Source organism: Mobula hypostoma, chromosome 20 (assembly GCF_963921235.1).
Source record: "Mobula hypostoma chromosome 20, sMobHyp1.1, whole genome shotgun sequence".
In the NCBI taxonomy this organism is placed as follows: Eukaryota; Metazoa; Chordata; class Chondrichthyes; order Myliobatiformes; family Myliobatidae; genus Mobula; species Mobula hypostoma.
In genome coordinates this window covers 18,383,565-18,407,667 of record NC_086116.1, presented here as the reverse complement: position 1 = coordinate 18,407,667, position 24,103 = coordinate 18,383,565, and the positions used below count along the sequence as shown (strand labels likewise).

General features: G+C 41.7%; 1 protein-coding gene across 3 annotated transcripts; it reads left to right on the top strand.

The window, feature by feature from the left end:
* Nucleotides 1-9,525: 9,525 nt before the first annotated feature.
* On the top strand, nucleotides 9,526-18,439 carry LOC134359354 (potassium voltage-gated channel subfamily A member 1). 3 transcript variants are annotated; one of them, XM_063072481.1, is made up of 2 exons: nucleotides 9,526-9,628; nucleotides 11,090-18,439. In XM_063072481.1, the coding sequence occupies exon 2, from the start codon at nucleotides 11,835-11,837 to the stop codon at nucleotides 13,305-13,307; it is 1,473 nt and encodes a 490-aa protein (XP_062928551.1). In that variant the 5' UTR covers nucleotides 9,526-9,628; nucleotides 11,090-11,834; the 3' UTR covers nucleotides 13,308-18,439. The 3 variants fall into 3 exon arrangements, with proteins under 3 accessions (XP_062928551.1, XP_062928550.1, XP_062928549.1); XM_063072480.1 differs by lacking the exon at nucleotides 9,526-9,628 and adding an exon at nucleotides 10,463-10,867; XM_063072479.1 differs by lacking the exon at nucleotides 9,526-9,628 and having other exon boundaries at nucleotides 10,463-11,210; nucleotides 11,515-18,439.
* The last annotated feature ends 5,664 nt before the right edge of the window (nucleotides 18,440-24,103 follow it).

Here is a 24,103-nt window from a genome sequence, read left to right as displayed (position 1 = left end):
CCTAACCACTTGGCCACGCACCACTTCTATCAAGTGAACTGTAGTTATCTTGAGGAAAATTTCTCCACCTCCCTTCCTTCATAATTAATGTTTCATCTTGATAACACTCCAATCTATTTTGCATCCTTGCCATTTGTTTTACATCTCTTCTATAATGGTGCATCCTCAGCTGAAAGCAAAATACCAAAGTGGAAAAGGTTCATTGACTGGATCAAGGCAATTCATTCTGTGGAATCCATCCTTGACCATTCCAAATGTTCCACTCCACTGCTCTCTCCCCATAACTCTGCAATTTTATTTTTCATTTCGGAAACAAATCCAGCTCCTGCTGAATTTCTCCTTCATCACTCCAGAGTATTGTATTCCCTATTCTAGCCACACATGGTACAGATACGTTTTCCTCCTGTCACATTGGCATGTTCAACATTGTGTGCATGTTTCCATATCCCACATTTCAAGAATATCCTTTATGGCTTCGTCATCGCGCATTCTTGTTTTAACGACCTGTTTATCTCCTTCTTGTGCTCTTCCATGTGACTTAACAACTGGTCTTGATTTGTAAGACTTGTATTTATGTAGTGGTTTTCATGACGTCAAAGCATCTCAGAGGTTTTATAGCCAGCCAATACTTTGGCAGAGTCTCTGTTGCAATATAAGAAATGTAATGGCCAATTTTCATGGAAAAAGGTCCTAGCATCTCCAATGAAATAATGACCACATCATTTTAGTGCTATGATTAAGACACACACAATGGTTGAGACTCTCTGTGCCTCAACAGCACCGTGGGATATAGAGGTTTCATGGGGCTCAGTTCTTCTATCTGATACTATCTTTGAAAGAGCTGCTCAATATTTCATTGTCATGTTGCATATTTTAGAACAATATAACTTTGATTTTGTTTGAGGAGGCAAGAGGGAGGATTGAAGAACTGAACATATTTTTCTGTCAGTTTAGTCTCTATTTGTGACACTCTTGACCTAATTCATGGCTTTTTAGATTCTGGGCGCAATCCAGGATACAATACTGGCACTCACCACTGTGAGAGGTGCGTTCACTCAGATGTTTAAACTGTGGTCTTATCTGCTTTCCTGGGTGACTTAAAGGACCCCAATGCATCACTCAGAGAAAAAGTAGCAGAGGACAACCTCAAACACGAGAAATTCTGCAATGCTGGATATCCAAAGCAACACACAGAATGCTGCAGGAACTCAGCAGGTCAGGCAGCACCCATGGAAATGAACAAACAGTCGATGTTTCAGGCTGAGACTCTTCTTCATTGCTGAGGTCAGCCTCAGCAATCTGGTTAATATTCTGAGTGAACATTATCAATGTAAGCTCTTCGGTCATTACCATTGCTGTTTGGAGACCTTTCCTATTTGCAAAATGGATACCGTATTTACTATAGTCTTCAAAAGATTGCACTTTAAAGGTACTTCTTTCCTTGTTAAACTGATGATGGATTTCTGGAAAGGAATGCATTAAATTCTACATAAATATAGGTATTTCTTCCTTGCCTATGTGGGTTTTAGCAAAGTGTTGCAAGTTACGTGACACGAGATACAGGGTCCCAGAGATTCAAAGTTAGTTTAGTAGCAAGAGGCAAATGGTTGAGGAGTATTTTTGTGATTGGAAAGCTGATAATAGTGGAGTTCATATTGGGTGTTAATAGTGGTGATGATGTGTGGGCACGTGGCCAAGTGGTTAAGGCATTGGACTAGCTACCTGAAGGTTGTGAGCTTGAGCCCCAGCCGAGGGAATGTGTTGTGTCCTTGAGCAAGGCACTTAATCACACATTGCTCTGCGACGACACGGGTGCCAAGCTGTATGGGTCCTAATGCCCTTCCCTTGGACAACATCGGTGTCATGGAGAGGGGAGACTTGTAGCATAGGCAACTGCTGGTCTTCCATACAACCTTGCCCAGGCCTGCGCCCTGGAGAGTGAAGACTTTCCAGGCACAGATCCATGGTCTCGCAAGACTAATGGATGCCTTTAATTTAAGTGGTGATAATGAAGTGGCATAGAGGAAGAAGACTGAAAATCTCTTTGAATGGTACCACAACAATCCCTAAAACAACATCAGCAAAACCAAAGAGCTGATTATCCAAGTTGGAGGCCTGGAGGCCAATCCACATTGAGGGATAGGAGATGGAGAGGGTCAGTAACTTTAAATTCCTTGGTGTTAACATATCAGAGATCACTCCTGGAATCAGCAGGTAAATGCCATCACAAACAATGCTTCTAATTTCTGATAAGTTTGCATAGTTCAAAGGTAAAAGTTCAAAGTTAATTTATTATCAAAGTACATATATACATACAGTGCCTCTAAAAAGTATTCACCGCCCCCCCCCAGAAGTTTACATGTTTTATTGTTTTACAACATTGATTTAAGTTTGACACTGATCAACACAGAAAGATTCTTTCGTTTCAAGGTGAAAGCCAATCTCTACAAATCGATCTAAATGAATTAAAAATACAAAACACGGAATATTTTGTTGGGTAAGTATTCATCCCCTTCCTTTAATATGACACACCAAATCATCACTTATGCAGCCAATTGGTTTTAGAAGTCACATAATCAGTTAAATGGAGATCTGTTTTTGGAGACCTGTGTGCAGTCAAGGTGTTTCAGTTGATTGTAGTAAAAATACACCTGTATCTGGAAGGTCAAACTGCTGGTGAGTCAGAATCCTGGCAAAAACTGCACCGTGAAAACAAAAGAACACTACAGCAACTCCATGAAAAGGTTATTGAAAAGCACAAGTCAGGAGATGGATAGAAGAAAATTTCCAAGTCACTGAATATCCCTTGGAGTACAGTTAAGTCAATCATCAAGAAAAGGAAAGAATATAGCACAGCTGTAAATCTGTGTACAGCAGGCTGTCCTCAAAAACCAAGTGACTGCGCAATAAGGGGACCAGCAAGAGAGGCACTAAGATACCTATGACAACTCTGGAGGAGTTACTAGCTTCAGTGTTTGAGATGGGAGAGACTGTGCATACAACAACTGTTGACTGGGTGCTTCACTATTTGCAGCTTTATGGGAGAGTGGCAAAGAGAAAGCCATGGTTGGAAAAATCTCACATGAAATCTCAGCTAGAGTTTGCCAGAAGGTATGTGGGAGACTGAAGTCAGCGGGAAGAAGGTTCTATGGTCTGATGAAACCAAAATCAAGCTCTTTGGCCATCAGACTGAATGCTACGATTGACATTAGACAAACACCACACTTCATCAAAAACACACCATTTCTACCATGAAGCATGGTGGTGGCTGCATCACTCTGTGGGAATGCTTCACTGCAGCAGGCCCTGGAGGCTTGTGAAGGTAGAGGGTAAAATGAATGCGGCAAAATACAGGGAAATCCTGGAGGAAAACCTGATGCAGTCTGCAAGAGAACTGCAACTTGGGAGAAAGTTTGTTTTCCAGCAAGACAATGACCCCAAGCATTAAGCCAAAGCTACAAAGGGATGGTTTAAAAACAACAAAGTTAATGTCCTGGAGTGGCCAAGTCAGAGTCCAGACCTCAATCGAATTGAGAATTTGTGGCCAGACGTGAAAAGAGCTGTTCACTCATGATCCCCATGCAATCTGTCAGAGCTCGATCAGTTTTTAAAGAAGAATGGGGAAAATTTGCAGTGTCCAAATATGCAAAGCTGATAGAGATAGAGACCTATCCACACAGACTCAAGCCTGTAATTGCTGCCAAAGGTGCATCTACTAAATCCTGACTTGAAGGGAGTGAATACTTATGCAATCAATTAGTTTGGTTTTATATTTGTAATTAATTTAGATCACTTTGTAGAGATCTGTTTTCACTTTGACACAAAAGAGCCTTTTTCTGTTGAGCAGTGTCAAAAATGCCAAATGAAATCCACTGTGATTCAATGTTGTAAAACAATAAAACATGATAACTTCCGGGTGGGGGGGGGGTAAATACTTCTTGTAGGTATCCTGAGAGTATATGTCAGCATTCTGAGAGTAGTCCTGAGATTCGTTTTCGTGCAGGCATACACAGTAAGTCCAAGAAACATAATGGAATCAATGAAAGATTGCATACAACAGGATGAACAAACAACCAATGTACAAAGGATAATAAACTATGCAAACACAAACAAGAAAAAATAATTAAATAAGTGATAAATATCGAGAACATGAGGTGAACAGTCCTTGAAAATGTGTCCGTAGGTTGTGGCAGCAGTTCAGTGTTGGAGCGAGTAAGGCTGAGTGAAGTTATCCCCACTGGTTCAAGAGCCTGATGGTCGAGGGGCAATAACTGTTGCTGAATCTGAGGCTCCTGTACCTTTTTCCTGATGGCAGCAACAAGGAGGGAACATGGGCTGAGTGTTGGGGGCCCTTGATGATGGAGACTGCTTTCCTGTGACAGCGTACTATGTAGATGTACTGAATGGTGGGGAAGGCTTTACCCTTGCTGGACTGGGCCTTATCCATCACTTTTTGTGGGATTTTCTGTTTATATTGGGCCATAATCCAACCAGCCAATATATTCTCCATCTATCAAAGTTTGTCAGAGTTTTAGATGGCACGCTGAACCTTCGCAACATTTCTATGGATGTAGAGGTGCTGCTGTGCTTTCTTCATAATCACACTTACATGCTGGTCCCATATAATGACAACACCAAGGAATTTAAAGTTGCTGATGCTCTCCACCTTTGATTCCCCCTATGAGGACTGGCTCATGGACCTCTGGTTTCCTTCTCCTGAAGTCAATAATCAGTTCCTCATTCATGCTGAGATTGAGTGAAAGGTTGTCATTGTGGCACCACTCTGCCAGGTTTTCAATCTCCCTCCTACAAGCTGATTTGTCACCTCCTTTGATTCACCATTGACAGTGCTATCATCAGCAAACTTAAATATGGCATAATAGTTGTGTTTAGCCTCATAGTCATAAGTATAAAGCCAGTGGAGTAGGGAACTAAACACAGAGCCTTGCGAATCACCAGTACTGATGGAAAAACATGGAGGAGATTTTGTTGCCAATCCGAACCGACTGGGGTCTGCCTGCAAGTGAGGAAATCGAGGATCCAATTGCACAAAGAAGTATTGAGGCCAAGTTCTTGAAGATCATTGATTCATTTTGAGGCGATGATAGTATTGAATGCTGAGCCGTAGTCGATAAGAGCATCCTGATATATGTACCTCAGATGTTCCGAGGTTGAGAGAAGAGTCAAAGGAATGGCATCTGCTGTGGACCTATTGTGACGGTAAGCAAATTGGAACGGATTCAAGTAACATCTCAGGCAGGAGTTGAGGTGTTTCTTCACCAGCCTCTCAAAGCACTTCATCACTAGATGTAAGTGCTTCTGGATGGTAATAATTGAGGCAGGTTAATCTTCTTAGGCACAAGATTAATTGAAGTGTTCTTGAAGCAAGTGGGTACCTCAGACTGCTAAAGCAAGAGGTTAAAGATATCAGTAAGCTCCCGCCAGTTGATCAACAAGGGTCTTTAGTACTCAGCCAGGTACCCCATCTGGGCGGAATGCTTTCTACTGGTTCACTATCCTGAAGGATGTTCTCCATTGGCCTCAAAGACTGAAACCATAGGGTCATTGGGAAGGCTGTGGGAGTTCCTGAAGATTTCTCCATGTTTTGACAGACAAAGTAAACATAGAAGGCATTGAGCTCACCGGGAGCGAAGCCTTGCTGTTACCTATGTCGCTTGGTTTCACTTTATAAGAACGTATAGCAATAAAGCTCTGCAACAGTTATTGAGCATTTTTCAGTGATCTACCTGGACCTTTTGTATTTTACTTGGTTGACAGACCTGAATGCCACTGATCTGGTCCTCAGCAGACTCTCATGGTTCATCCAGGGTTTCTGGATGGGGAAGACTGAATGATTTTGTGGGGGCACGTACTGGTTTACGACTGCTTTTATAAACTCAGTGGCAACCGCCTCCGATGCGTCCTTGAACATGGCACAGTCTACCGACTCGAAGCAATGCCATAGATGCCTCCTACGACCACTTTTCATTCTCCTTATCTCTGGAGCCTTGCCCTTTAGTCTCCACCTGTAAGCAGGTAGGTGATCAGATTCCCCAAAATGCGGTCTTTGCACGGAATGGTAGGAATTCTTTATCGTAGTGTAGTGGTGATCGAATTTATTGGGACCCCTATTGCTGCAGGTTATATGGTGATGATAACTCAGCAGAGATTTCATCAAACAAGCCTGTTTGAAATCCCTGACTATGATTTGAAATGCATCAGGTGGCCTGTTTCATGTTTTGTGATGGCAACATTCAATATCTCGAGTGCCTCATTAACAGTGGGTTTTGGCTGTATATAAGCTGCAGTCAGGATCTTGGAGGTGAACTCTCTGGGTAAGTGGAATGCTCAGCACTTAATCATTAGATGTTCCAGGATGGGGGAACAAGAGTGTAACAAGACCGCTATGTCTGAACATCACAGACAGTTTATCAAGAAACACAGACTCCACACCTTCTGCCTTCTCCAAATCAGCAGTCCAGTCTACCTTGGGTCTTACAGGCATATCTAGTGTGTCTGAAGTGAGCCGTGTCTCTGTGAAACACAGAACACAGCAAATCATCATTTCCCCCTGAGAGAGTAATTTTCCCTTTTTGATCCTCATTCTTGTCTCCAGTGATAATACATTTATTAACAAATTGTAGATTTGGCATGTCACCAAAAACAATGATAAACTTCCATTGGCACACAGCCGGTATCATAACTGGTTGTAACATGGCCTGGCAGGGAAACACGAATGCCCAGGAAAAGAAATGTCCACAGAAAGTGGTGGATATGACAGACAAAGTCCTCCCCAACACTGAGCACGTGGAACAAAGCTACAAGAATGCTACATCCATCATCAAAGACCTCCACTGTTACTATGCCTTCTTCTTCCTTACACCATTGAGCAAGAAGTGCAGACGCCTTAGGTCGCACACCACCAGGTTCAGGAACAGTTATAACCCTACAACCATCAGGCTCGTGAACTTGCATGGATAGCCTCATTCACCATCACTCTCAAAGACTCAAAGTATGTATAAATTGTACAACCTTGAGATTTGTCTGCTTACGGGCAACACCAAAGCAAGAAACCTGAAAGAGCCCAATTAAAACAAAATAAAGACCAACACCCAATGCACAGAGAAAGAGAGAAAACACAAACCGTGCAGACAATAGAAGCGGGCAACAGCATTCCGAACCAAACTGAGTCCTTAGATCCGAATCCCCAGAGCAGCCCGGAAAGGCGTAAATCTAGCAGTCGAGGCAGTCTCACAACCTCAGCGTGAAATTGGCCCGGCCCTCGCCTTAGATCTCAACGCCCTGCCTTTGCAGTCTACGTGGGCCGGCATTTAAATTGTCCAAACAACAGATCATGCTTCGCATTAGGACCAGGTCCCTGCCACAGTCATACGCTCTGGGCCTTGACCTCACCACCCAGGCTGAAGCTATTCTCGACCTCTCCAAATTGGCTTGGCATTTAGAGCGATCTATCCTCGCACACGGGTTAGTTGGACGGGCATCAAAACTCCTCCTCTCCGAATTGCTCACTCCAACTCCACCTCTGACCCTGTTTTGAACACATTATATTTTGGCTTTGTAACACACCAGTATGGCTCATCCCTCCAATCTGCTTCACCTTCACTCGCTTCTTTATTGTTTGCAGTGATAGCTTACCATTACTTACTTCCTTGCTTTTTGAACTACTGTTTTGAAACTGTTGCTCACCTTCAGTAGCACCAACTTAAACTGGAATCTGAATTGATTCTATGATCTACAGACTCACTTTCAAGGACTCTTTTTAACTCATGTTCTCAGTATTATTTCTTTATTCACACAAGTTTGGCTTCTTTGGTGCATTGGCTATATGCCTGTATTTGTTTATTATAATTCCTCTTGTATTCCTTAATTTTCCTTTAAATGCCTCCAAGGAAATGAATCTCAGTGTGGAAAGCCCTCCCAGGGGTGGTGGTAGAGGCCGATACATAGGGGACATTTAAGAAACTCTTAGATGGGCACATGGAATATAGAAAAATGGAGGAATATATAGGAGGGAAGGGTTTGGGAAGGGGAGGGAGGGAAGGGTTAGATTGACCCTAGAGCAGGTTAGAAGGTTGGCACAACATCGTGGGCCAAAGGGCCTGACTGCCCTGTAATACTCTGTGCTCTATTTACAGATTATAACATATATGTACTTTGATAATAAATTTCATGCTAACACCTTGGCTTTTTGTGGTATATATCAATGATTTAGACTCAACAATTGGAACCATGATTGGAAAGTTTGCAATGATATAGCAGTTGGTGTGTGGTTAATTGGAAGGAAGCTGCAGATTGCCGGGATTTATCAAGTTGGGCAGATAATTAGCAAACAGAGTTCATTTCTAAGTTGTTTAAGTTAATGGATTTGTGTAGGTAAATTAAAGGAAGGGAATACACAATTAATGATAACAGTCGAGAAAGATAAAGGAAATAACTGTGGTCCACAGGTAGCTGGACATTACCAGAACCGGGAAGATAAGGCATGCAGGACACGTTACTTTAGTGGCTGAGGTGAAGGTTTTAAGAAAGATCATGCTTAAAAGATGTCCAACATTCGATAGGCCACAGCCAGAATACCACAAAAAATGAGAATTTATCTAGCTATCGAAGAGACTAATAACAATGTTTCTTGGTCTTAGGAATTTTGAACATGAAAAATGATTGCTGAGACTGGGATAGTCTTGTCTATGATGCATTTATATATACTGATGAGGCCAACATAGGGTGAATAGGAGCGATCCGTCTTTTGGCACCTGGGGAGCATTGGCTTAACGTTAAATAAAAGAAGAATAACAGAAATTTTGGTGGGAGGGTGGTTTCCACTTATTGCTTGGAAAGAAATGCAGAAATCTCAATGCATTTAAAAATATAAGGATTGGTTAACTGGGAAGTGGGAATTGGGGTTTGCTTTGCCGAACATATATTACAACCTCTTAACTATCTTGAACTGAATACGGTAGTTCCTGGGCCATTTCAGATGATGCATATTGGCGGGTCCATAGGCACATAAAATATTGTCCCTTGTTCAATAAGAGTTTTTTTTTAACTACTACATCATTACTGCCAGTGCCGAGTTTTTTTTTAATAAAGCGGATTAATAACTGAATTCCAATTCCATAGCGGCCATTTAAACTTAGCTCTCTGGATCTTTGGTCAAGTAATTTAAACGCTGAATCCACTGTATGCTGTGCAGCAGATGGTCTCTAAGTGTGCCATATATTTGTATAATTGATTTGTATTGTGTATATAAATCGGTGTTACTGTTTATTGCAGACAAACCTGTAAAAAAAAACAAAAAAGAGGTTTATCACCTGGTAGGGTTACTACCGTTACCAGCCGGTTCTGGACACGATCCCCGAATTACTAACAGGTTATCTCCCGCTTCCAGTATCCCGCCTCTAGGCTCTCATCATTGGCTGCCTCCTTCCCTTGCTAATTGGACAGTAAACCGTCTCCTCATTATCCCATTGGAAGATTCACGGCTGTCTGTCAAACAGCCATCTTTGCCTCCCCCAATGCTCCTCCGCCAGATGTAAAAAAATTGAAAGAAAATTAGAGGAAAACATGTTGCTGCCGCCACATGACCCGTCACTCCGGGTTACTTTCGGTAGCTATATGAGAATTATTTCTTTCTAATATCTGTGGGGTTGGGCGGTGGGGGTGGCGGAGAGGGAATCCCCAGCGTTCACAAGATACTCTGGGCATGGGTCCCATAGGCTCTTGTGGCCCTTGTTTCAGCACAGTTTTGATTATTGTTTTGCAGTTGAGAGTATTCAGAATTAATATAATATCTAAACTCTAAATGTCCTGCAAATATATATCAAGCTGTTATGGTGTAGGAGATGACAAACTCCAATATTAAGGCAACGTCGATTGTCAGCCGCTAAATTACATAAGTGGAGAAGCGAGCCCAGCAATAGGTCTTTCCCTTTTAATTGTCGGGACGTTGTCAGGTGTGATTGATTTGCATTTGCATATTTAAACAAAGTATGGGTTTATTAAAGTTTGCGGGATCGAAATACAAAAAGCAAGAGCATTTTTATTTTAAAATATCTTGATGCACCAATGAAATCCCACTTCTCAAGCTTCCCATACTTCAGTTAAAACGCAGTCAGCGTTCTCTTAGCGGTGTTAGCCAAATTATGCAGAATATGCACAATTTTGTTTTATCTTAAAAATAATGCACGTTGCTAATCTTATAAAATGATAATTGATTAGACTTTGAATTGAACATAGAGAAGAGCGAGCATCCCTGTAACTTCACAATAACTGTGGGCAACCATGCTACTGCTTTGAATATCTCGTACAGTAAATGGCCCTTATTTTTCCTCTTCGTACAGTAACACGGTACCTGCGGGCTGAACTCGCGATGCAGTGATTGGGTTCCAAGGTTTGCTACAGTGCGTTGCAGTCAAAGGAACATTGTCGTAAAATCCAACTAAATGATGCAGCAGTTTTTGATGTTTATGATGCGGATTTTTGCGAGTGTGGTCGGCGTCGTGTGCAGTGAGGATCTTACCGGGCAGGCTGCACTGCGTCTAATATGTCTCGATTTCCTCTGTGAGGGATAGAAAGAGTTGTGTTATAGGAAGCGGCAGTCTTCGCCGCAATGTGGATACTGCTTTGCTCGGGCTGTTAGATAGCTGTCCGTAGGACGATGCCCTGGTTACACTCCACAAAGCACTTCTTCGGCTTTCTTTTTTGCTGATGCTGCAATGTTACGGGATGACTAGAGCGGCTGGTTTTAATACATTCAGCCCTCCACACTGCACCACATGATATTTCAACAAGGGGCCAGGACACTGGACCAAAGAGATTGTTTTCCGTTACCAGCCATGAAGCCCATGTGCGTAATCTAATGATGTTCTCTCTCTCTCTCTCTGTGTGTGTGTGTGTGTGTGTGTGTGTGTGTGTGTGTGTGTGCACTTCAACTGCTGTTGTTTTAGAGTCGCGCTTTAGCGACTTCTCAATCTCAACCGAATCGCTTCCTGCAGTAGCGAACGTTAGGAACAGATGAGTTGTAAATAGTGTCGGTCCAATGTAATATAGGTTATTAATATTTCAACAGATCTCATGCACGGATAGCTGTAAACCGATATCCACATTAAGGAGGGGTAGTCGGTACCCAGGAGGAGAGTTTTGCATCGCTCCGAGGATTGGTCGCATTCCTGTCCCCCTTTGCTTGTCAGGTAAGGGTTCAATCCCCCCTCCCCACACACATACACTCCAAGTGAAGCCCTGCGGTTGCAGAGTACCTCCTCCTCCCCTCCTATCTGAGTACTGCAGCTGTTTTTTTTCTCTCTCTATAGCGAAAGCCACTCAGTGCCTAATGCGAAGATGTGAGATCGGGGCTGCCTGAGAACTCTGTAGCGCTACATGAGCTGCAGTCGTATAGCCCCCCCCCCCCCATCCCTCCAGCTTTATTTTTAGTATTCTTTTTGCCCACTTTTGTCAAGCTGAGTTCTGTTTTATGTTAACATTTGTGTTCCGCAGCACCTCGCCCCCGAGGTGAAGGGAAAGCGCCACGGAATTTGCTGAATTACCAAGATCACTTGGAAACGTTTGAACCCCACAATGTTCAAGTCAGGTCGAAAACCCAGCGCGACCCTTTAGGCCGGCCAGACCGATCTCCCCACCCGCACTCCTTCCCTTGCCCCCCACCCTATCCTCCACTCCACCACCCCCCCCCCCCCGCCCTCCACAGAGTTTGCCTCCGAATGTCCGATCGCCGGGGAGAAGCAGCCAGTGATTCGGACCAAGCCAAAGCCTCCCATCGCCTCGGTGCGCCTCTCTGAAGCAAGCCGGCCACCAGGATGACTGTGATCGCCGGCGACAACTTGGACGAAGCGTCGGCACTGCCCGGCCACCCTCAGGATAGCTACCCACGGGACAACGACGACCATGAGTGCTGCGAGCGAGTTGTCATCAATATCTCGGGGCTGAGGTTCGAGACCCAGCTGAAGACCCTCGCCCAATTTCCCAACACGCTGCTGGGCAACCCCAAAAAGAGGATGCGCTACTTCGACCCTTTGCGCAACGAGTATTTCTTCGACAGGAATCGCCCCAGCTTCGATGCCATCCTCTACTACTACCAGTCGGGCGGCCGGCTCCGCAGACCGGTCAACGTGCCGCTGGAGATGTTCTCGGAGGAGATCAAGTTCTACGAGCTGGGCGAAGAAGCGATGGAGAAATTCCGCGAGGACGAGGGCTTCATCCGGGAAGAGCAGCGGCCCTTGCCCGAGAACGAGTACCAACGCCAGGTGTGGCTGCTGTTCGAGCACCCGGAGAGTTCGGGACCGGCCCGGGGCATCGCCATCGTGTCGGTGATGGTCATCCTCATCTCCATCGTCATCTTCTGCCTGGAGACTCTGCCCCAACTAAAAGACGACAGGAAACGCACAATGCAGGTGGGCAACAGCACTATGGCTTACAAGTCCAACATCCTGACCGACCCCTTCTTCATCGTGGAGACCCTGTGCATTATCTGGTTCTCCTTCGAGCTCATCGTCCGCTTTTTCGCCTGCCCCAGCAAAGCGGAGTTTTTCAAGAACATCATGAACTTCATCGATATTGTGGCCATCATTCCCTACTTCATCACGCTGGGCACCGAGCTGGCGGAGGAGGAGGAGGGCAATGTGAGCGGGGAGCAGGCCACCTCGCTGGCCATCCTGCGAGTCATCCGGCTTGTCCGGGTGTTCCGAATCTTTAAGCTGTCCCGGCACTCGAAAGGCCTCCAGATTCTGGGGCAGACTCTCAAAGCCAGTATGAGGGAGCTGGGACTGCTCATCTTTTTCCTCTTCATCGGAGTCATTCTATTCTCCAGCGCTGTGTTTTTCGCAGAAGCCGACGACCCAGAGTCCCACTTCTCGAGCATCCCGGACTCTTTCTGGTGGGCTGTGGTGTCAATGACCACCGTGGGTTACGGGGACATGTACCCGGTCACCATCGGAGGCAAGATCGTGGGATCCCTGTGCGCCATCGCCGGTGTCCTGACCATCGCGCTGCCCGTGCCCGTTATTGTGTCCAACTTCAACTACTTCTACCACCGGGAGACCGAGGGGGAGGAGCAGGCTCAGTACCTGCACGTTAGCTGCCCGAACATCGCCTCGGACAGCGAACTGCGAAGCCGCAGCTCCTCCACCATCAGCAAGTCGGAGTACATGGAGATCGAAGAGAACGTGAACAACAGCATAGACAATTTCAGGGAGGCAAATCTCAGAACTGGCAACTGCACTGTAGTGAACCAAAACTGTGTGAACAAAAGCAAACTGCTGACAGATGTTTAAACATCTGCGGGCTCGGTGGCGGGAGCCACGCTTTCCAGATACTGTTCCTTGTATTGGCTTTGTTGACCTCGTTAATGCGTTGTTGCATTGCAGTTATGCTAAGCGAATTAAGCTTTCAGAATTACGTGGAAGGTATATTTTCATTTATTTTTAAATGGCTTTCTTTCTCCAACTGCGTGACGAGGGAGATCTTTTTCCAGGTCCATTCACGTGAGCAAACCTAAGGTACATTCTTTAAAAAAACGAACTTCTTCTGATAACTGCTCGCAAACCTTGAATGGAAGTTTTTAACAGTTCATTTACTAATACCAATGCATGTGTTAAGGGACAATTCTGCAAACTGCGCCGTGCATCCAAACAAAGATTGTGAACGAACAAAAACACCAGATCCCGGAGTTTTGGTGAAACTTGCTAGCGCCTGCGGCTTTCCAACCACTGATGAATTTTTCATTGCGAAAGGTGATTGTTCAGGCCTGCTTATATTAAAAAAAATATACATCGCCATCCTTTATTCTGGAGAACAAGTGACTGCTTTCTGACATGGCAACGAATCCGTTGAAAACATTTCAGTGTTGCAATTTTCAGATAATGGCAACCCATGTCCTTCCAGGACTGAACTTTCAAAAGGCCCTTTTCCGATAGGATGTGAAAAGCAAAATTCAAGACACAAACCCCTAAAAAAAAAACAGCATGCCTTGATATTCATCATTCACTTTTGTCTGGCATGCCTCGAACATTACCTCAACCAACAGGAAACAAGTCTGCGTTTTAAATTATATTTCTGGAGAGTTCTCATTTGCTTTCACCAAAAGTGCAATGGCTTATTTCATTTATTATTTCCAAGCACTCACGGCCTGAATGCTAACTTGTATGAGGTAGAGTAACTTTAGATCATAGCATGTTCAACTACTTAACATTATGCCCTATTCGGGAATGGTAACATGTAACCCACTATAACTTATGCATGACGTTAGGTTACAAAAGAGATTTGAACTGTAAGGATTGATTATCGAGGGACCTGATGATTTTCCTGCAGAATTTCAGGGAAATGAGTTGGTTCACGTCCTAACAATGCTCAAAATATCGTGCTATCAGCCCAGTTACTTAACCGGGAAAAGGAAAACGTGAAAACAGGATAGATAATGTATATACTTATATATGACATAATTTAATTTAAATGGAACTAATCACACTGATAAGAAAGCATGCCTTTGGTGCATTTTAACAGAATGTAAATGTAAAATATATGTAAATGATGCATCCAAGCCATTCATTTCCCAATTTATCCTCATTGATAAAATACTTTTAGTTTAAGCTTCCCTATTCATTAAGGCCGAAACTCAGTAAATTACTTAGTTAGTTGTTAGTGCCTTTTAAATCTTTCACTCCTGGACTGTTGGAAGTGCCTCCATATACAAAGAATGATTGAACGAGATGACTCCCTAGAAACCTTTTTAATCTGTTGCACAGTGAAAATTTACCACCTCACTTCCACTTGACAGTCTGGGGCAGAATTTTTTTTAAAAGTCTGTGAGCACTAATGGACAGTTATTTTGATGATAAGTTTGTGGAGACACATTTCAGATGGTTCTGAAGATCTAAGCCAACCGGTGAGAGACATAGGAATACTACCCACCTCGGCAAGTGGACACTGCAGCTGCAGAAGTATTTTTGGAACCTCTTTGATGTCCCCAGCAATTAAAGATTTGAACAAATTGTTACACTAAAATACTAAAACATGTTACCTTCTTCTCTTTCTGCCCACCTGCATAATCTGCAATATACCAAAAAGGAAAATGAAGTTTCCTCAGCAGACTACCTCAGTTTTAGTTTGATGAAAGGACTGTTTTATTGTGTGGCTCCAAGCTGAGGGGATTCTTTTCTTTTGGTTCTTCTGAATTCACATAGACAATGATTTAAGTGGAGGTTTATCATCAAGTTATTTTCCTATCATCTTTTGTGGAGCCGTATTTTCAAGTCAGTTTCAGTGCTTACATATGTTGCCAACATCTCTAGTTTAGCTGGTCACTCTCCGTAGCCTAATTGTAATGCAGAAACTTGTCACAGCTCACTTTGACATGCTACTTAAGCCCAGAAGCTCTCAAAGATATCATGAAACAATTACATCAATATTTGGAGAACTGTATGGCAATTTCCCAAAGACCCGGAGAAACAAGCGTTACATTTTTGTAATTAAAATCATGCAACTCTTGAGCAGAGGAACCTACCTGGATATGGTTGTGTTTATGGAAGACATCACTTGTTGTCTAAGGATAATACAGACTGAAGCAACTGGATGACACACAATTAACTTCCAAAAGGAATGATGGGTTGATTATAAATTGTACTTTCTTGAAAATCTCAGGAATGCAAAGGAGAAGGATTTGACAAAGAATGAAGCTACTCCAATTTCATGTGACTGAATTAGTTGAGACAACTGAACTGAGAGTATAATTGAAAGTTGCGCCGAGGAATTTTGAATAACTCTTGAACTACGTTTGCTGTTGGCAACAGGGCATTAACTTCTTCATTTAGAATATGTAAACCACCCATACTCTGGTTATCCCGACCCTTCCACATCACATAAACCTTGAGGTAGGACAAAATTTTCCCCTGTGTTAAATGACTTTAATACTGCACTTAATAAACAGCAATAAATGATCCAATGCTGCAGAACTGCTTTGATAAAAATCTATGTGGCTTCTGGCAGCTCATGCTTACTTTAGCAATTGAGTTTCTAGTTTTTGGGAAATTGCACCTTAGGTTAACATTTATCTGCATGTGATTGAGAAGTGTGCTGCATGCAGTTTTTTGATAATGAAGGTTCTGAAAACCAGTGGGATGGGTTAGGGTTTGGTGATGTTTATTTATAACCAAAACAGCTAAGTACAAGATATGGCTAGAGAGAAAAGCTGATGTAATATAGGCATGTCTTTCTGGTTATAAAGTTTTGGTAAATACTCCTAATTCAGGGCCAGCTTGGCAAAGGTATTGTATATAGGCCTGAATGTACACAAGGCGGCTGGTTCTGAACAAAGTCATGAAAGAGCCTCTTCTCTTTTTATAATAGAATCATTAATAATATTAGTGAAAATGAAGAAATTCAATATAACAAGGACTGCTGTCTTGGTGTAACGTTTCATTAAATTATTTTGCCCAGTTTAAAGTGGTTTGCACTGAATAATATGCATTAAAGTGACATGATTAAAACGAGGAACTCTGTCATTTGTATCTGAGGTAAAATTTGCATTCATTTGGTCGAAGAAGTGAGTAAGAGAGAGAGAGAGTGGGAGACAAAAGTATGATTGTGATGCTGCTGCACAAACTATTGCTGATGAGCACATTTCATTTCAGCTCAGCAATAAATGATGGAGGCCTTCAGTTTTAAGTGTTGTTAAAATTACAATTTGAATATATTTTCAGCCTTGATCTGATATTTTATACATGTGAGGACATATAGGTTTTTTATTCTCTTTAATCAAACCTGTAATAAGCCAGATTTGCACCACATGAAGTCAAGGTTTATTTGGTGTGTTCCAGGTGCCACATTAGAGGCTTTGCACCTAGTTTGATAAGATAATATTGGGCGTTGAAGCAGAGAATAAAAAAAACTTAATTCCTAAGTACTGTCAAACTTTCATTTAGCATAAAAATGCACTTTAAAATTCAGCACAAATTGCCTTAACAGGTACATTGATCTTAAAAGTGAAAAGAGGTTCTGCAGCCTGTGTACCATCAGGTCCAGGGCTTTCAAGTTTGAATGGTTATAGTATTGCTATTGTCATTTACAAGTGATATCATTTTGAAAACAATTATGTTGTCAGGCTTGTTTATTTCCAGTTTAGGGATGTCATAATACTTTGATTCACCAATATATTTTGATTCATAAATCCGCATATTCATAATACATTCATTAATATTCCTCCAGAAGGACGATATAAAGATCATGGTAATTCACTATGTGAATTATAACATGAAAGGAAATGTCATTCTGTCAATTGTGATGGGTTATATTTCTAAAGAAATGGTAACTTTGACCAGATTTGTTCCAATTTTCGTATAGAGATTATAGTTAGTTTGAAGTTGAATATTATACTATCAAAAAATATTATGACATCCCTGCTCAATGGGATATAATTGATTCAATTTTCTGATTTACTATTCATTTGCTTGTTTACTGTCATAATCATACCTATAATTTGGGTTTTTAAGGTAATTGTTATTTAAAAATATAGTTCCTTGCCCGATGCAATCTGCTCAATGTATTAATCATTTTATCTTCCCCTTCAACCAAATAACAAATTAAAGATGAATTTCCAGGCTCTGATTCAGCTATGTCCTGACTGGTTATTTTCAATAAAGTCATTAGTGTACAGCATATATTGGCAATGTATGATCTGAAACTAATAGTGTGTGCAGTATACTAATAATATATCATTGGGCCACATGCAAAATTCATTTGTATCCATTCAACCTTACAGCTGCTTTAAGTTCATATCAGTGAGAAATTTTTTTTTGAAGCTGAGCTAGATTTTAATTTTTTTTAATCTTTTATGAATGAAATAGATCAAGACTATTGTGTGCATATTTCTACTGACTCTGACTTGTAAATCTGAGTTAATTAAAATAAATACTGTGTAAAATAACATGTTCTCTGGAAGTCATCCCTTCCAAAACAATGCAGGCTAGCACAGCACAGGGAGCTTTATGTGGTGGAAGACCTGGGGCCTGAGCAAGCTTTGATGTTCTTTTGTGTGAGTGAAAGACTACCATATTTTGCAGTCTCGGGTAAGGTTTTCAGTTTTATTTTATAATATTATGGTGCTACTTGTGTGCAAGGAGTTGGTTTACAAAATATTTTTTTAAAGTTTCTTGATCTTTACATTTATTTAATTCAGATGTTAAATCATTTACTCCTTTCACATTAAATGGTTTTGCACTGCAGAGGTAGTCGGAATGATATCTGAAACATAGAGATCTCTTTACCCAATTTTCCTGCCTTTCTGTCTTTTAGTGTCCAGCCTACACTTTCACTTGTCAGATATATTTTTAATTCTATTATATGTCGCAAATGTTTCATTTGTCATTGGTTGGGTAGGAAGTCATTGCAACCAATCCATCTCCTCAGTGGTTGTTCACACAGGCACTCTTCCCATTAGCACTGACTGGATAATAATCTGAATTCTTAGATGAGTCTTTACCACAAACCGCACTCCCCATCTCACCATCCTTCCAAGTTACCTTAGTCATTATCAGCACAGACCAGGAATGATAAAAGTCCAAATTTTGTAATTCAGTGATGTATTTCTAGGCTACTTTTTGCAACAGTAACTCTCATTGTTTCTTTTGGGTTGGGTCTCACTCACAATGGCATCTCTAAAGCTGAATACAGTGGATTCCAGTTAATTTTGAACCATCGGGACCGGTAAATTTTGGCCCAATCAAGTGGCTGCCCCGCTTAGCCAAAATTCCCTGAAAGTAGTTAAACTGTACAAAAAAGACAAACTACCATTTAACTGAGTAACAATTTATGTATTTAAATGAAATACAGAACAAATTAGAACACTATGAATACCTCTAAAGTACTGTAAAACTGTGTATTAGTTCCTGATAGGTATCGACGGAGGAATTTATCTGCTGAGTTCTTAAGATTGACTATAAGCAAACAAAACCAACACAAGCACCCAGTGCAGATAATGGACTGCCTTCATACAACCCTTTAGACCAGCAGGGTTCCAACCTTTTCTTTGCCATGGACCAATACCATTTAGCAAGGAGTCCATGGGCCCCAGGTTGGGAGCCCCTGCTTTGGACAATTGCGTCCTCCAAATCTTCATTTTTCTTGCAACATTCAAGATGATTATTGATATTGTCAAATTCTTCCTAATTCCTAACTTGTTGAAGTAGTGAAATTGTTTCATCTTCACTTCCGGCTGTTTCTGGCATCTCCAAGCCTGAATGCTTGAAACTACCGTGGGCAGAACAGTTCTGAATTGTGTTACTGCTTATTTCTCGGCAACTATCAGTGACAAAAGTCGCTGATTTTTGAACACAGACACACACAACTGATATAAAAATTGCTGGTGAACGCAGCAGACCAGGCAGCATCTCTAGGAAAAGGTACAGTCGATGTTTCAGGCCGAGACCCTTTGTCAGGACTATTAGGTGTCTCGGCCTGAAACGTCGACTGTACCTTTTCCTAGAGATGCTGCCTGGCCTGCTGCGTTCACCAGCAATTTTTATGTGTGTTGCTTGAAATTCCAGCATCTGCAGATTTTCTCGTGTTTGCGTTTTTAAACACACAGCTGATGCTATTTAAAAACTGATCGCTCTAAGCAAGGTGCAGTGTCTAACAGCCACACAAGAGCACATGACTGACTCTAGTTTCTGAAACTGTTCGGCAACAGTCTCCTGTCGCAATTAAGCGGTGCGGTGTCCAAAGTAAACAAAGGGAATCCCGGCTATTTTCTTGATTTAGCATTTGTTCTATAAAAGTTGTCCCAATTAAATGGCTGTCCTGATTAACTGTTAGCTGAATTAACTAGAATCAGCTAAACTAGCTTATCTGGTTGAGACTTTGTAATGTTTTATAGTGCACAATGCTAAAGCGCTTATTACTATTTCACCTATGAATCCAGAAAGGGTGGCAATAGGAAATCCTTTTTTCGGACTTTACATACTTTTTCTTGCCCCTATTAAATTTGCTCTTGGCAAGTCAAACTGCAGCATATCATCCTTGTATTGAGCCCCAATATTTACAACTAAAGTCTGAAGTTGTGGGCTGTGTGCCTATGAAATAGAAACTAGGGTTGGGACGAGATCTATTATCTCTTGATTACAACACAATATTTAGTTCTGCTGTCAAACAGCCCAGTGAAATGCTGAGTACGGTGTGTGGATACTTTATTTTATGTCTTGTTCTTTGTGTGTCAGGGCTATAAGTCAGATTGCATCACCCATTAAGTAATTGAAATGGATATTGATGATTAAAGTCGGATTAATACTTGGACATATTATTTCTCTGGAATGGGATCATAATGATGATTATCAGTTCTGGAAGTCAATCAGGAGTATTAGAATAGAATAGTGACATGGTTTTGTTTGCACATTAATCAATTCACTCTGCATTTTGCCTGGTTACTTCCTTATGATGTAGTCCAATAAATGGTATTTTCACAGCATAAACAACTTCTGATATTTCTATTCATAAATTATTAATTATTGTAAAACAATTGTGAACTAATATGTTCCTTGTTACACCAATATAATAACAAGAAGCAAAATGGGACTAACTGCAAAGTGAGAATTATCAGAACATTTATTGTATTGGCCTGTGTTGATGATACTTTCTGTGTAACATCATATTTGCAAGGAGTAGCCTTCTATTGTCCCGGTCTTTGCACAGTTACCAATCATGGTGCTGCTCTTGGCCCTGCGGTATTGCAGAATCAGAATCAGGTTTAATATCACCGGCATATGTCCCGAAATTTGTTAACTTTACATCAGCAGTACAATGTAATATGTGATAAATACATATAGAGAAAATAACTGAGTTACTTTAAGTATATATATGTTTAATAAATAGTTAAGTTAAAATAAGTAGATAAAAAAAAATACCAAGTAGTGAGGTAGTGTTCATGGGTTCAATGTCCATTCAGAAATCAGATGGCAGAGGGGAAGAAGCTGATCCCCAATACAGCAGTAGAAACATTCGCATTAATAGAGATGTGAGAGATTCACATGTGCAATAGCTACTTCCAAGTCACAGTCATAGAAGATTAAAGAGCACAGCACATTAGTCCATACTAAATTATTAATTTGCTTAGTTCCATTGGCAAGTCTTGAAAAGTTCAGAAAGTTACATTAAATTATATATATGTGTGTATGTATAAAGCTGCCAAATGTTTCTAAGCACAACTTCAAAATAAATCGTGTGATGAAAGATTATCACTGAATCAATCATGAAAGCAGCTTTGCGGCTGAGGTGTTTATTGACAAGTTGCCTTTCACTTCAAGAAACACACTAAGTGCTGAAGGAACTCAACAGGCCAGGCAGCACCGATGGATAAGTGTAAACAGTTGACGTTTTGGGCTGAGACCAGCAGTTGCATATTTTATCATGTTTGTGTTGCCTATCACTTCTTCAGGCTTCTGAAAAGTGAGTCTTAAATCCCCTGTCTGCGTTGGCCATGTTGAATTGCCAAGGCTCTTGACAAAGGGGTCTTTCTGCTAGTTCTGGCTAAATACAGAAGCCGTCTGTAATGAAATCAGAAGATGTTGCAAAGACTGCAAGTCAGGTAGCAACTGTGGCAAGCTTAAGTGTTAGCATTTTAAGTTGAAGACTCTTTGTCAAAGGGAGAAAGAGAAAATACATTGAATTGCTGAGATAGATGGAGATCAATGGTTAGAGAACAGGGGATATCATTGATAGCAATAGACATCAAAGTTGCTGGTGAACGCAGCAGGCCAGGCAGCATCTCTAGGAGGCGGTACAGTCGACGTTTCAGGCCGAGACCCTTTGTCAGGACTAAATGAAGGAAGAGCTAGTAAGAGATTTGAAAGTGGGAGGGGGAGGGGGAGATCCAAAATGATAGGAGAGGACAAGAGGGGGAGGGATGGAGCCAAGAGCTGGACAGGTGATTGGCAAAAGGGATATGAGAGGATCATGGGACAGGAGGCCCAGGGAGAAGGAAAAGGGGGAGGGGGGGAAAACCAGAGGATGGGCAAGGGGTATAGTCAGAGGGACAGAGGGAGAAAAAGGAGAGAGAGAGAAAGGACGTGTGTATATAATGGATGGGGTATAAGGGGGAGGTGGGGCATTAATGGAAGTTAGAGAAGTCAATGTTCATGCCATCAGGTTGGAGGCTACCCAGATGGAATATAAGGTGTTGTTCCTCCAACTGAGTGTGGCTTCATCTTTACAGTAGAGGAGGCCGTGGATAGACATGTCAGAATGGGAATGGGATGTGGAATTAAAATGTGTGGCCACTAGGAGATCCTGCTTTCTCTGGCGGACAGAGCGTAGGTGTTCCCAGCACTTGATGTGTGTTGCTTGAATTTCCAGCATCTGCAGAATTCCTCGTGTTTGATATCATTGATAGGGTGAGGTCACGTTTACCTTGGTGATAAGCTATTGGTGAAGTTATTATGTTGATAGGTTAATGAGGGAAATGAAAGAGCCAAGACAAGGAGCTGCATAACAAGTCAGAGCACAAGTCAGTTAGCTGAGGCTTCTAATACAAAATCATTCAAATTGCTCCTGCTATGTCAAGCAAATGCATGTATAACTCACCCTTTTCAGGCAGATTTCGAAGGTCTAGGTTCACAGATGGAAGTGGTGACCATTGAGCTCATATGGCTCAAAGGGGCAGAACTTGCTGAAAAGAAAAGTCATTATTAAAACATGTTATTATTATCATGCAAATAAGTTAGCCATATGAAGCCAAGTAGGGATACTCTTACAGAGTGCCGTAAGTTGATTGAATAGTTGTGTTGTTCCATCAACAGTGTCAGTAAAACCAGTACTCTCTCCACGTGTTTAGTGAAGTTACTAAACTGGCAGAATAAGTGATCATTAAAAACTTTTCAAAAACTAATTAGTAACATAAATTCTCTTTTAATGCCACGATACTTGTTAATATTGGTAAATCAGTTTATCTACCCGATAAAATGAACAGCTACACAGCTCCCTATTCTCGTCGGTAGTGAATTGGTGTTGGATATTTAAAATCATCAGTCTTAAAATTAACCATTCATGGTTCAATCCTGACCTCTTCTGCTGTTTATGTGGTGTTTATGTTTTCTTCCTGTGGCTGTGTGGGTTTTCTCTGGGTGCTCCAGTTTCCTCCAGCATGTTGATTGCTAGGTTAATTCCCTCAGTTAGAAATTAGGTAGAATCTGGGTGATGTTAATCAGAATGTGGAGAGAATGAAATGGGAGTAGTTTAAATGGGTGCTTGATGATTGGTCAAAGAGTCTTTTTTTCCATGTTGTATAGCTCTCTGATTCCATACTATTACTGTCAAACTAAAATTGATTGTAACACAAATAGGAGTCCCAGTCTGCCATCAGATCAGTCTTCACACCTCTTTAGAAGCGTTTTCATGGATCTTCTTGGATATCTCTTAAGATTCTCTGCAGGGGTTTTAGCTCTTTCATCTTCCCCAACCGTCAGCACATCTACATGAAACACTGTCGTAGGAAAGCAGCATCCATCATCAGGCACCCTCACCACCCAGGCCAGGCTGTCTTCTCACTGTTGTCATCAGGTAGAAGGTACAGGAGCCTCCAGACTCGCACCACCAGGTTCAGGAACAGTTATTACCCTTCAACCATCAGGCTCTTGAACCAAAGGGGATTACTTCACTCACTTGCCTATCTATTGAGTTGTTCCCACAACCAATTGTCTTACTTTATGGATGCCTTATCTTGTTATTTCATGTTCACCTTATTTATTGCTATTTATTTATATTTGCCTTTGCACAGCTTGTTGTCTTCTGGTTGGTCTTTCACTGATCCTGTTGTAGGTACTGTTCTATAGATATACTGGGTATGTCCACAGAAGAATAAATCTCGGGGTTGTATGTGGTGACATATATGTCCTTTGATAATAAACTTCCTCTGAAATGAAATTGGCTGGATGTGCAAATGTTGAGGAGTTAACTAAATCAGCTCTTCCCTGATGATCCAGTGGGTGATGCAGTTAGGGCCACTCCTACTGCTGGTGTTATGTACTGGGTCATACCAGGTGGAAACACAGGAACTAGAGGTTAAACACAAGGCAGGGTTTATTTAATT

What these genes read in the sequence shown, in the direction of transcription:
- LOC134359354 (XM_063072481.1), top strand. Translation starts at nt 11,835, where the DNA reads ATGACTGTGATCGCCGGCGACAACTTGGACGAAGCGTCGGCACTGCCC.